The sequence below is a fragment of the Rhizophagus irregularis genome, chromosome 31, assembly GCF_026210795.1.
Source record: "Rhizophagus irregularis chromosome 31, complete sequence".
NCBI classification, from domain to species: Eukaryota; Fungi; Glomeromycota; class Glomeromycetes; order Glomerales; family Glomeraceae; genus Rhizophagus; species Rhizophagus irregularis.
Genome location: NC_089459.1, coordinates 2907927 through 2922840, shown reverse-complemented (window position 1 = coordinate 2922840; position 14914 = coordinate 2907927). Strand labels below are relative to the sequence as shown.

Here is a 14914-nt window from a genome sequence, read left to right as displayed (position 1 = left end):
CAATTGTCTTTAAGTACTTTATTAAAAAAATTCCTGTTATTTAGGATCATATCCTAATAGTAACCGACAAATAGAACCCGAATCAATAAAAATTGTTCTTAAAAACACCACTTTGGTGGATTATCACTTATTATGTAAATGGACATCTGGCCTTCTAGATGAATCTCTCCATCTTCTTGTACCAAAAAAAGCTGTAGGAAGTTTAGTAATAATAGCAGAAAGGGAGGAACTGCAGCATTTTCTATTTATGAGACATAATACGTCTATGATTTCCAAAATATATGGCACTGAACCATTACCTGGCCAAATGCTTAACCCATCATATATCAATCGTTATCGCCTGAAAGTTGCGGGAATTTCTATGTGAATGGTATGCAATATTATATGAAAGGGAAAAAGAAGATGTGTTAGGATTTATGGATTTGCATATGAATCAGCATGCAAGACTACAAATTGGCGCCGAAATATTTGGATCTATGATTTCTGGTCGCCATGAAAAAAATGCGAATATATTTGCAAAATGGAAAGCAGCTAATGATGATTCAGTTGACACTTATCCGGGTGAAGTCCAATATTATTTCGAGCATGCTCTTAGATTTCCAGAAGGAACGAAAACTCACCTCCTAGCATATGTCAAGTGGTATAAACCTGCACCTTCTTCTAGTATTCAGTTTAAACATAGTTTTATGGAGCCAGAAATATCAAATACCGAATTATGGAAAGCCGAATACTTTCAAGAAGGTTGTGATTCCCTGTTAGCGGTTCATAGGATATTATGTCGAGCTACAAAATTTAGAAATATTATGGTAGGAAAACAAAAATATTTGTCGATTATACCTTTGAATAGAAGATTTAACTTGTAGGATGCCACACCAAATAAAGAAAATGATGACACATTTGATTTCCATTTCAAGCTTAGTAATAATCGTGTATAATATAAGCAAGAAGATAGTATGTCTCGTGACTTTCATCAAATGAAAAATTATTAATCGTGTATTACATAAGCATAATTTTTGCTTAACGAATTCGTTTAACGCGCTCAACATTAATTCAACATTTGAAAATTAACATTAAATCAATCCGAGATGTAAAATTAATAAAATTAATTAATTTTTTTTCGCATTAGTAAGTCGTAATAAATAAATGTTAATTTTTATGTAAGAATAATACCGGGCCTAATTTACAAAATTTTTAATCACTTTTAATGGCTAATTTTTTTTTTTGTACGATGGAAAACAATGGAAGATCGACATTTTAATCACTTTTAATGGACAAGAGACGGAGTTTTACGAATTCTATGTTTTGTGAATTTTATGATATAATATCATGAATCAACGAAATCATTTTGAAATGGTGTTACATTAAAAATTGTACTAATAATTAAAAAATGAAATGATGTAATATCATGATAATTGAATGGCATAATTAGAATTGTTACAAGAACTTTCTCGCATTTTTTTAATAATCAATACTAATTAATAATCAATACATATTTTTTTTTATAATCAATACATTTTTTTTTATCAAATATGTTTCCAAATATTCTAAACAATTTTTTAACAAAATTTCAAACAATGTCCTCATCTTCAACTGATTCAACCACCGTCAATGATACCAATACCATCAATGTCAATACTACCTCCATTTTCGACACTATAACTTATTCTTCCAGCCAGGTGGAGTGGTCGGATGACCAAATCGCTACTTTGATTGAGCAGCGGAAGTCAAGAAACTTTGAGTACCATTATCAAATTGCAGGAAGAAGTAGAAAAAATTTCTGGAATTCCGTTGCGAATAAAGTAAATGAGAGGTGTGGGAGCAATTATTCGGGCAAACAGTGCCAAACAAAATTCAATGGATTAGTGACCGGTTATCACGTGAGTTAAATATTAATAAAAATTTGTTGTAATAGTAATTTTAATACTTATTAATACTTATTTAACACTTAATACTTTAGGATCAATTATTAGTGATTGCAAACGATCCGAGATCAAAAAGTCCTTCGCCTTCGCTTGCCAATTTTTTTTTTGAAGTCGTGAATACACAGTTTTGGGAGAAACCAGGTAAGAACTTTTAAATCTAACAACATTACATAATCAACAAAATGATTATATTAAAGAGGTAAATTGTTTTATTTAATATGATTTAATATGTTTCAGATAATCAGTTTGTACAGGCTTCAATTGGTGTTAATATAACTCAACGCAGACGAAACAGAAGGAATGGTATGTAAAGTATAAAAGTTTAATCAAATTATAAATTTTTATTGATTTTCTTAATTATTTTATAGCACGTGGGAGCCAGAATACTCAAAATACGAATACTCTAAATACAGAAGATCGAAATGGTAAGTACAAAATTTATTAATTTTTTTTTTCTTTTTTAGTCGTAAATACAAAATTTATTAATTTCTTTTCCTTTTTTAGTCGATAATGATGAATGAGTTTTTTATTTTCATTTACGGAATAATAATTCACATTCTGATATCCTTCAAAGCTATAATAAATACATAAAATAATAGCATGTTTGTAATTATTATATTAAATAAAAAAGTCTTCAAATAATGCTAAACTTAATGATTTGATGCAAGAATCAAATAATACTTAATAATTGATACATGACTATCATTAAAATTTTCAGCGCCGCTAAAAATTAAAGCCTTTTCTATAAGATCCTTAAATGATATCCAATACTCTTAAAAATTGTTTTCATTATGCTAATTAATTTATTGGTTCCTTTCAATTACTGATTATCTGGCAGACTGCCATACACCAATTTTTTTTCACACGTGGTTTATCCATAGTGCACAAATAATAGTGCACATTTTCGTGCACAAAAAATTTTATTCCGTGCACAAAAAAATTTGATATGCATCGTATATATATTTGTATTAGATAAACGATATGATAATCTAATTTTTCTTTTTTTTTAAGCGTAATAAGAATGGAAGATATCACAAAATATCTAAATAATTATACTCCTCAAGAGAAAAAAACTGACAAACCAACAAAAAAAAGAAGTCGAAATGATAAAAATACAGAGGTTATTCAAATTAGTGATGTTGAAGATAATGAAATTAATAGTGAAGGAGAATTAAATGAGATTATTTAAGGCAAAAAATAAAAATAAAAAAAAATAAATATTCATGTTTAGAAAAAGATAACCTTAAATGGAATCCATCTTGGCCTTTCAAATATCCATGGTTATATTGTGAAAAAAGAAATGGAAAAGAAGTTATGTTTTGTAAAATATGCAAAAATGCAAATAGTTCTAGTGTGTGGACAACTACTGGTTTGGAGTGGTTAAAGGAAGATTGTATTGAAAGGCATATAAAAGCAATTAATGCAAAAAATTCAGATCAGTTGACAATTAAAGAAGGCTTTATGCAACAAATGAACCATAATCAAGCATTAATTATTTGTTGTATGCGTAATGTATATTATTTAACGCAACGTAATATAGCACTTAATAATTATGGATCTCTTTGTGATTTAATTACATATCAAATTAATTATCAATATCAAACTGGGGATGAAAATTTTATCCAAAATCTTCGTCCACCTCTTCTTCAAAATCATTCTGAAATTACAACTTCATCATCTTCAACTAATAATTATGCACTTTATAAAAATGCAGTTGCAGAAAGAAAATTACTTTTTTCTATATTTATTATTGTTGAAGAAAGCGTTGTTGCTGAGGTTAAAGAATCACCATGTTAGAGTTTACTTATTGATAAAAGCAATACAAATGTTATATCTGAAAAAACTATTGCATTAGTTTCGAAACATTTAGTAAATGGTGGACCTATTTTCGTTTTCTTGGATTAACACAAATAACAGATGCATCGGCTGATGGAATTATGAATGTAATAAACCTTTTTATAACTCAAAAAGAACTGGATATAACGAAATTAAGACATTTTGGTAGTGACGGAGCTGCAACCATGACAGGTAATTATTAAATAATAATTAATTAATCAAAAATATATAATTTAATAATATATATATATATATATATTTTATCATTTTACTTAGGCATTCGTAATGGTGTTGCAACTCAACTAAAAAAACTTAATAATTTTATTACATCAACACATTGTGTTGCACATCACTTACACTTAGCTTCAGAAGAAGCTGCAAATGAAACACCATATTTCGCACATTATAAAACTATAATTAAAGGAATTTATTCTTATTTTTCTAATTCATATAAGCGAATGTATGAATTAAAAAAAATCAAAGAAGATATGGAAGTTTCTGATTTAACAATTCTTAATGTATGTGATACGCGATGGCTATCATGGTCTAATGTAATTAACAATTTTCACCAAATAATTGAACCCATTCAAAAAGCATTATAACGTGATGTTAATTCATCTAATACGGATAAATTCTTATTTAACGCAATGTGGATACCGAATTTCTTATTATTACGAATTTTTTTGCTGATATTTTTTTTTATTTTAAAAAAAATTATATTGGTTTTTCAATTTGATTATATTTCTTTATGATCACAACTCGAAATGGCATATGAATCTATAACCGCAAATTTTATTGGATCTGCAGATGTCTTACCGAAGTATGGTACCCATTTGCGAAAGTTAATAGATGAGTTAGAATTACACCCTGAAGATTTGCCAGGCTAGTTTATTTTTAACTTATTTATTAAATTAATTACTAATAAATTTTTGCTCAATTATGTTTGTTAATTAGATTTTATTAAACATTATGCTGAAAAAGTTATTACAAATTTGTGAAAAAGATTTTCTAATGAAAATTTATATTATTCTTTACAAATTTTTGATCCTTATGAAGTGCCGCTTGATAAAAATGCATAAAAATGCTTTACAAAACTATGTGAAGAAGAGCTTTCGGATCTTATACATTTTTATGGAAAGAAAAAAAGAATTAATAATGATGAGCATTCATTAATTGATGACGAAGAAGTTAAGAAAGAATGGGATTTGGCTAAAAATCTAATTGCGTCATATAGATTTGCCAAAGGATGTAAATTTACTGAATGTTGGTATAAGATCTTTAATACTACTCATTTCTGAAACCAATTCCCTAATCTTATTATTCTTATTGATTTGTCATTAATTATACCTTTTTCTAACACTGTGGTGGAGCGTGTATTTTCTAGGCAAAATTTAATCAAAACAAACTGACATTCAAAACAGAGTGCATATTGATACTCTTAATATGCATTTACATGTTTCTTTAACTGGCTCTCAAAATTTTGAAAATTTCAATTATTTAGCAGCTTACAATCATTGGGCTTCTAAAGATCGGGCAATTTAATAATTATAGTGATTTATTTTTCATTTTTTTGGAACATTTTAGTGTAATTAATTATATTTTATAAATAAAATCTATAATATAATTAGGAATTTAGGATTTAAAAGTTAGGACGTTTTATATTATAAATTAATATAGTGCACATTTTTGTGCACAAAAATTTTTAAAAATTGAGTTCGTGACGTGCGCAAAAAAAAAATTCTTATGTGCACGTGTGCATATTTTTTTTCCAGATTTTATACACTGGTTGGAAGGTTGGAAACGTATTTTTTGTAAAATAATTTTTATCTTTTGTATAGGTCACTAAAATCACATGACATTTATGCATATATATTAATAACCAATTAAAATCGCTTTGATTACATACATGTGATATCTAAAATTAATGCGCGATTTTTTTTGTTTATTTTCAAAAATACACTTTTCTCTTCTTACTTATCTTTTATTAACGCTTTACGGTTCGTCTCTTCTTTTCTCTTTTATCCAAGTATACTTTACTTATCTTTTACAATATTAACAATACTTTGGCACTTTAGTTTATATATTTAATATAGTAAGACGTACTCATCTACCATATACAAAAGAAAAGAATAAAAAAAAGGAAAAAATGTACCCCTACCCACATACAAAAAAGAGAAAAGTCTCTTTTAAATAAATAGTGGAACTGTTAAGCAAGGTATGAAAATAGGATATACGCGTATTTTTCATATTTTTCTTTACAATAGTGGTTTGAGTTTTTCTTTGTGGTATAAGTGTGAATATATTTTTCAACTGCCATGTATCTATTGCTTGTTAAATATATTTGCTTTCTTTGTTAGACTGTGGTATTACAATATGAAGTGTGAATATATTTTTCAACTGCCATGTATCTATTGCTTGTTAAATATATTTGCAATTTCTTTTGTAATATTTGCTTTAGTACGGAGGAAAATGTTATGAAATAGGGCTGGATATTTTATGACATTTTCTGCCTTCCAATTACTTTGTCCGGGGGTAGCCTGACAATTTGTCATTGTCCGTCAGTTGTAGCAACCAGCATTTTTTTACGATTTTAAGAAACAAAACTTTTTCAAAAATTTAATAAAGAAAGAACTAACTTAAAAATATTATTTTATTATTCTTTACAAAATGCTAGCGCTGGAGTTATTTTTTCTCTCACTTATCAAATCCCAACATGTCCAAAGACTAATCATGTAGTACGCTGTGGTCTGGAACCACCCGAGATTTTTGACTACCTAGGGATGAAGTTGTAGGGTACTTGTACCCATAGCCGATAGCCTCCTCTGACTCTGAAATCTCATTAATCGGGAGACGAGGTGGTTCCTAAGTACCTTCCACATCAAGGGCGGACATTTTTTGATACTGTGCGTCAAGATGGTAATCCTATATCTGCGAATTCAAGAAAAAAAACTCTAAATCAAAAGAATTTGAAAGCAACACATATCAAGGTAATCTAAGCATTCTTTTTAAAAAAATTTAATCAAAAATTAATTTGGTTTATATATAGTAAACTCAAGAAAAAGAAGATCTAATCATATATCTTCAGAAGAATATGAGAGTAACGCACATCAAGGTAATTTAAATATTTATTTTTTTTATTTATTAAAGAAAAATAATTAACAAGATCTATTTTTTCTTTAAACAGCAAACTTCAAAAAAGAGGTGAAATAAATACAAAGGTATATTTTTTACTAATTTTTATTTATATTATACACTTCTTTTCTTTTTTCTAACCTACTAACGTTTGTTTTTACTAATATATTTTACTACTAAATATACTAATAACATTTTCTATTACTAACCATTTTTTACTAACATTTTTTTAATACTATTCTTTTTTTTTTACGAATACATTATTCATACTAATATCTTTATTACTAAAATACTATTTCTTTCTTTTAAATAGGACCCCGGATATCTCCAAAACAGGTCATAAGTCACACTTTCGGCAGATTGGCCCATTTTTCAGGGGCTCAAAAAATCGTTTTTTGTAAATATCTCGGCATCCAGTGGTCCAATTTTGATGAACATTTTTTTAAATTGTAGAGCTAAATGAGGGCTACAAAATAAAAAAAAGTTCATTAAAATTGAATTACTGGATGCTGAGATATTTACAAAAAACGATTTTTGAGCTTTCGCAAAAAGGGTGTTTTTGGCCAAAAGTCCATTATGACCTTTATATTAGATATCCGGGGTCCTTTTTAAATATTAAACAGATAAAAATAAGCGCTATTTGTAGATAACAGATATCTAATTATTTATATAGCTATATAGAATAATATATTTTTTTGTAATCTTTTTTATTATTAATTAAAAAACAATAAAACTTTTAGTTTAATTGAAAATAATAAAATTTGTGTAATAAAATTTTACTTTAGCCCGAATTAAAATTAAAAATTAATCTGAAATTATAATTTTGCCCAGATTAAATTATAATATTATATGAAAAAATTATCTATCGTATTGTTAGATAAATGTATGATATGTATCCTATATTTACCCGATATCTATATAACATGTGTCCGATATTATACTGACCAATATCTATATGATATTTATACGACATGTATAAGATATGTGCCCGATATTATACTACCCGATATATGTGTAATATGTGCACGATATCTATAATATATATCACCGAACTTCGCATAAACATTGCGTATATCAGGCACCTGATATGTGTGAATTGTTGCATATCGTATACATATCATATACATATCCTACATATATCTGGTACCCGATATGCAACCGATAGCCTCAATTTTGACCTGTGTAATGAAATTAAACTTCGTATATTTCGTGTATCGCGATAACATGCTTGATAAATTCCTGTTCAAAATCATTCAATTGTATTTTTTGGATGTGTTCCACATATGCAACTCAAAATAACTTACATAGACTCGCAAGGATCCTGGATATCTAATATTAAGATCATAATGGACTTTTGGCCAAAAACACCCCTTTTTGCTGAAACTCAAAAAATGATTTTTTGTAAATATCTCAGCATCTAGTGATTCAATTTTAATGAACTTTTTTTTATTTTGTAGTCCTCATTTAGCTCTATAATTTAAAAAAATGTTCATCAAAATTGGCCTACTGGATGCCAAGATATTTACAAAAAACGATTTTTTGAACTCCTGAAAAATGGGCCAATCTGCCGAAAGTATGACTTATGACCTGTTTTGAAGATATCCGGAGTCCTGACTCACATAATATAAATAATATAGTTAAAGTATTATAAAAATTAATATAGAACAAATTTTATTATATAAAAAATTGATTCAAAACTTGACTTGATTCGACTCATGAGGAATACTAGTTAAGAATAAAGCAATTTTATTGGTAGAAAAAGTTTGATCTAAAAAACCTAAAAAATATTGGTTTAAAAGATCGGTCATGTAAATAAATGCAAGTAGATCCAGCCAATCAAATTAATTACAACTGACCAAAAAATGTAACTGAATTAAAGCTTTAACTGGTCTGGATCTAATCTGGCAATCCAGACTGAAAATTAGAATTGGTTCAATCTAGGTTGATACTTTAACTTAGACCAAAATATTTGGTTTAGTCCAGTCTGGTCCAGAATTATAAATCTAATCCAGGCTGAATTAAACAGGTTAGGACTGAACTAGACTGAAAATTTGCCAAAATTTTATCTGTATTCTAATTCCATAATTCTAGCTCTATAGTGATCTTCCTAATATGTGTAGTTTCATTTTAATCTTATATTTACTTTGTATAACATCAGTGCATAATATACATGTAACATGTTGTTGCAACTTTCTGAAATTATAACTGAATCTAAAAGTCCAAAACTTAGGTCTGAAACCTTTGCCAAAATTCGAAAATCAAGCTGAAATTCAGAATTGTGATTGGAGTACAAAAATCTGAATGAAATTTTTATTACGTGGTCTGAAATATAATTTTTTTTTAATAGAAACTCGAAAGTTTTTGTAATTCTGGCCAATATTATAGTGCCAACTAGAATTATACCTTGCGTAACTTCAGATAAAAGTTTAGCCACCAGGTAAGAATATTACACAAGGAAAATTTTGCTCCTATAATGGAATTTTGTGTGTTATATAAATGTTATACAAACTTGTAATGCAGGCCGAAATTCAATAATACTGGCCAGAAAATTTTGGCTCAGTTTTGACTTTTGATTAGAGTTTCATTTCAGAATGATTGGCTAAAGGTTGAATCCTGAAATTATGTCAAAATTGCCGAATTTCAACATGTATAGTAGTGCATAAAGATGCATAATTTCTTTATATAATATATATATTACACAAAGCAAATACAGTCTAATCTCAATATACCAATATTTGATATACTGATATACTATCATTGAAAACTTGATATATCGATAAAATTTTATTTTTCCACTATATGTGAGGACATATAAATATCGGTATAACTTTGATATAATGATATTTCCTAAAAATTTCATATATGTTTCAACATATCATTATATAAAGGTTTGACTGTATAGGCTTAAATCGAAGTTACATATGTCAGGTGAATCACTACTCACTATAGAGCCAGAATTATGGAATTAGAATACAGTTATATTTTTGGTAAAAATTTAATTTTGGTCACGTGATATTATAACAGCCAATTAGAATTTCAGATCTTTTATTATAAGATCGGACTGGACCAAATTAAATAACTGGTCTGGTCTGATCCAGTCCTGAATTATCTTTTTAACATAATCTGGATCAAACTGAAATAAAGCAATTTTTCAGTCTGGTCCTGGGGTTACTCTTCAACCTGGACCAATCCGGACCATTTAGAGCTTTAGACTGAATGATTTTGAACAGGGCTAAGCTCTTAAAAAAAAAAGTTTACATTCTAGTGCTGTGTAATTCTCCTAACTCATATTATCTATATTATCTTTAAGGAAGTATAAATATTTTCGTTTACTATATATCAGGATAACCCATATTCTCATGGCACATGAGTTGAAATTCCTCTCCATTAAGCATATTTTGTATTCTCTTTGGCATGTGAGTTCGAAAACCCTCTCCACTGAGCATACTTATTTTAAATATTATACTTCCTTGTTATATAATAACTAATAATGATACCTAACTCTTTACAGATGTTGACTTCTTTAGAACTTAGAATAAAAATTTAATAGAGCAGTATTTAAACGAGAATGACTATGTATCTTGATCCCATGAAAATATATTGAAATATTTATTATTTCATGGTGTAACAGATACATATGTAGATATACTAATTAATTATACTGGATCTAACAATGATTTAAATCAAAATATGTGGAACAAAGCTAAAAAGCTGTAAACTCTAATGTGAGTTGTATGAGATATGTTCGGGGTCCTATTAGCATATTTAAATATTCAGCTAATTCACAAGCAAGTTGATGTGATTGTCTAGTATATCTAAAATTCTAAATCACTAGGCCATTTTGTTAAATTTGAAATCATATTGACAGTCAAATTCCTTCATTATAGTCGAAAAGATATCCTAATTTTTATTAAAATAGATTGTTAAATTAGAGAATAATATATTAATAAATGAAATATTATTAGCTATTATTATACATTACCTTCTCAGACTGATTTTTCTTTATTTTAAAAATGTTCAAAAAATTTCGAAGTTTTTTTTTTTGTATTCAAATATAAAAAATATAAAAAGCTGCAAAAAATTGTACTAGATGTTCATCACAAGCGGAGATGGAAAATAATAGATATATATATCATATAGGTAAGATGATTTTGGTTTCTCGTCGCATAATGTCAAAACGAAAATTACTAATCTGTCAAAAGTATTAAGAAATTGTTTTTAACATATAATACGCTTTATTCTTTTTAGAGATTATATTTTCTTAATTTAATGAAATAATTCATGTTAATCATCATGAATTTAATCCAAATTTACCCATTTAATGTAATAACATTAAATTATATAGCAATGATAATATTTAAGCAAGTGCTGTTTCTTTTGGTTTTTCTTCTGTATCCTTTTCATCAACCTTTGGCCACCAATGAGGAATAAAAGCTTTTACTCTTAATTTCTCTCCTTGACCGTTATCTACTACTAAATCATTACTTTGAATTATATCTAATTTCAATAATGCTAAAGCTATATTATGACATGAAGTACCAATAGAACCTACTGGACGACCTTTTCTATTTAATACAATAACATCACTAGATGGTGGCGGAAGGAGGAAATTGGAGTTGCGATCAACTTCTAATGTGGTTGGCACGCTATCATATTATATTGAAAAATCCATATATTATGTTTTTATTATAAACAACTATTAATAAAAATTTGAAAATAAATTTACCTTTCGCCTTCATGATATAATTGCACAGGCAAAATACGTTTTCTTGTGATTCCAGTATGATATGTTCTAAATGTAAGTTCTTGTCCGATATAACAACCTTTACGAAAATCAACTAAAATAATATATATAAAAAGTTAAATTCAATTTAAAATGAAATAACATAATTTTCCCCATAACTTACTTCCTCCCATGTAGTCAAAATTTGATTGTAATGGCAATGCTTCCCCTTGAGGGAAATCATGGATACCTTCAGGAACTCCATGTAAAATTCTTCTAATGATGTATTCTTTTGAAGGTAATTCTGTGAATGAATTTGGTAATGTCGCTATTGAAAAGAATAAGTTTGATTAAGTTATAAACTATTTACAAAATTTAGAAAGTTAACAGTAAACTTACGTTTAGTATCAACTGGTAATACTAATCTTAGTCCCATATTAGGATATCTTTTATCTCTACACCCAATTTCTGCAATATTTTCTTTTAATACTAAAGTACCGGTATGTAATTTTGTTGCTGAGGGATTTGGTACTTGATGTCTCCACCACAAATTATTAATTTCATTACCCCACACATTCCAAATTTGATATAATGAAGAAACATCGGTAATATTAACTTTTGATCTCAATAAATATTTTTTCATATGTTTTATTATTTCTGGTATAATACGTGAATCACATTCAACCAAAAATGTCGGATGCGGAAATGATGTTCCCAAATTTTTTGGATGGATAAATGCGTCAAACAATACGCGACCCTAAAATAAATTACTACTTAATATATAAAAGGTTTATAAAGGAGTTTTTAAAAGTACATACAACTGGATTCAAAGATGCTGTGTAAAATCCATCACCACCAGAACTTATCGATGGCATATTATTAGTTATGAGCCCCTGTAAAAACTTTATGGTATCATAACCATGTAATTCTATAAGACCACGGTATGGAACTTTTATATATTTATCACCTTGGTGAACCTTATCTTCTTTCTCACTTGTATTTAGAGAAGGTTCTGAAGTCGGGATTGTACTAACTGAACGGGATACTTTGTGATGAATTATTTTATGATAAAAAGAGTTATATATTAATGGTATTTGACTTGAAATTGGTCCAAAGCTTACACATTCTTTAAATAAAAAGATATAATATGAAAGGTTAAATATATTTTAAATACAATGAATATAATGTATATTGTATAAAATGGTTAGTGTATATAATTTTATCATTGAATTATACTTAACTTGATATATTATCTGATACTAAGCGTCCGAGGCAAGAAAACAACTTTGGCATGGTTTAACGTAAACTTTTACACTCGTGATTTTGACAATTTACATAACCAATTAAGAATTTTACCATATAAAAATCCAATTAACCCATTTTGTAAATTATGATTTAAGTGTGATTTACTAGAATTTAGTTATTTTTCATATTTAATTATTTACAAAATATATTATAAAAAATAATGTATTACACAAAAATCACAATTAAAATAATAATATTAATTAAAATTTTAACATTTTAGCAATTAATACCAGCAAATATCAACTTGAATAACTTATCATTTAATTAACGAAATAAATAAATATTTCTGCAAATTTTTGACGAATTTCTTATTAGGAATTTCTTTTTTTTTTTAAAAAAAAAAAGAAAATGATGATAAATAATAAACTCACTTAAATTACGTATAATTCTCTTATTTTCTTATTTTTTTTGGAATTTACCATTAATTTTAATTTAGCATTTTCGCACATACTCAAAAGCTATTAATAAAAAAAGAAAAGAAAATGATTTTAACAGCTGACTTAACCAAAAATTTTAAAAGGAACTAAAAATATTATACTAACTGTGTCGTCGCCTTTAAGCATGTCCATCACCATATTCTTTTGTCTTTCAATAATAAGTGCAGCTTTTTTAAGTTTTCCGAGTTGAATCAAACCTTCAGCATAATAAATCCAACATTTACATTCTAACACTGGATCTTGTAATTTTTTAGCCAGTACAATCTGATTACGTGCGAGATGTTTAGCTTTTTCAGCCTAATAAATATGAATTAAATCAATTAAATAAAAAAATAATAAATTTAATAAGGCGATATTTTTAATAATTTAATAATTATATTTCTTCATACATGTTCTTTTTTATATCTTCCAAGTGCAGAATACGCTCCACCAAGAACAGAAAAAAATGTGCTTTGGAAGAGAAACATTCCTTGCCAAGCTATTAGAGAATAAAGCTTTCTAGCCCTAAAAAATAGTAGATAATTATAAAATTCAATATTTGAAATAAAAATATTATAATTAGATCCTTTTTACCAATTCAATCCAGGTAACCACATGACTTGTTCATCAGGGCTCAATTCCATATAAATCTTGACAATCGGAAGTAATGAATTATCGTTTTTCCTAAAATAAATCAATTTATGATTCCAACAGAAATAAAGTAAGATCTGTATAGCATTATAAAATGATCTATGACCATCATATGCAGTGAGACAATTCTTTAGTGTGTGGAAAGTATGAGTACTTTTCAAAGATATCTTTATTCGTGATTTATGTACATAATATGGTTTATATGAAATAAGGGGTATTTTATAATAACGTTTAACTATTTTTAAAGAATCTTTCCTTTTTATTGAATTTAATTGCTTGTACGTAGGTTCGTATTTATCTAATGAAAAGAAAAATTATATTTTAAATAAGAAAAAAAGATTAAAAATTATTTATTTATTATTATTTTTACCAATTGACGCGTCTTTCCAAGGCCAGTTTTTCCTTGACTCGATAAGAAAATGATTATCAAATATATCAAAATAATTCGTACATATAGCTGACATTTCTCATCTAAAAGCTATTAAGAATAGAATAAAATAAAAAAAAACTGATAGTTTAGTAATTCGAAATATATAATATATAATCATCAATCCGCGCGTTTTTCACCATTTTTCGGAATTCAGAAAATTGTTACACTGCGTCATAAAATTAACAAATAATTATCCCAATATGAAACGATAATGAATTATAAATTAGGAAATTTTATGATTGATTACAAGGCTGAGATTGTGGCCGTTTGTTAAAATCGCAGGAATTTTTTAAACAAATTGCCGAAATTCTATATTTTTCCGCATTACAGGGTATAAAGAATATACAAATATGCTTCATTATTTCCAAATCAGTTTAATCTCCTTTAACAATAATTCTAAATGGAGTTAAAATTCCTTGATCCCACACCCGTTGATATATGCAGATATGGCGAAGACAAAAAAGAAAGTGCTGGAACATTCCTGTATAATCATATATAT

The 14914-nt window shown here is 27.3% G+C and overlaps 2 protein-coding genes across 2 annotated transcripts; both read right to left on the bottom strand.

Moving 5' to 3' along the window:
• Positions 1-11247: 11247 nt before the first annotated feature.
• Positions 11248-12906, bottom strand: OCT59_022770 (uncharacterized protein; the record flags this gene model as incomplete). Its single annotated transcript, XM_025315615.2, has 6 exons — positions 11248-11536; positions 11617-11728; positions 11798-11941; positions 12013-12370; positions 12432-12739; positions 12855-12906. 6 exons carry the CDS (start codon positions 12904-12906, stop codon positions 11248-11250), a joined length of 1263 nt encoding a protein of 420 aa, XP_025182494.2.
• Positions 12907-13289: 383 nt separating this feature from the next.
• On the bottom strand, positions 13290-14674 carry OCT59_022769 (uncharacterized protein; the record flags this gene model as incomplete). The annotated part of the gene is made up of 6 exons (XM_066144969.1): positions 14553-14674; positions 14356-14463; positions 13929-14283; positions 13745-13859; positions 13461-13652; positions 13290-13376 (listed from the first exon to the last, which is right to left on the bottom strand). The coding sequence occupies exons 2-6, from the start codon at positions 14447-14449 to the stop codon at positions 13290-13292; spliced, it is 843 nt and encodes a 280-aa protein (XP_066006381.1). The 5' UTR covers positions 14450-14463; positions 14553-14674.
• Positions 14675-14914: the final 240 nt, after the last annotated feature.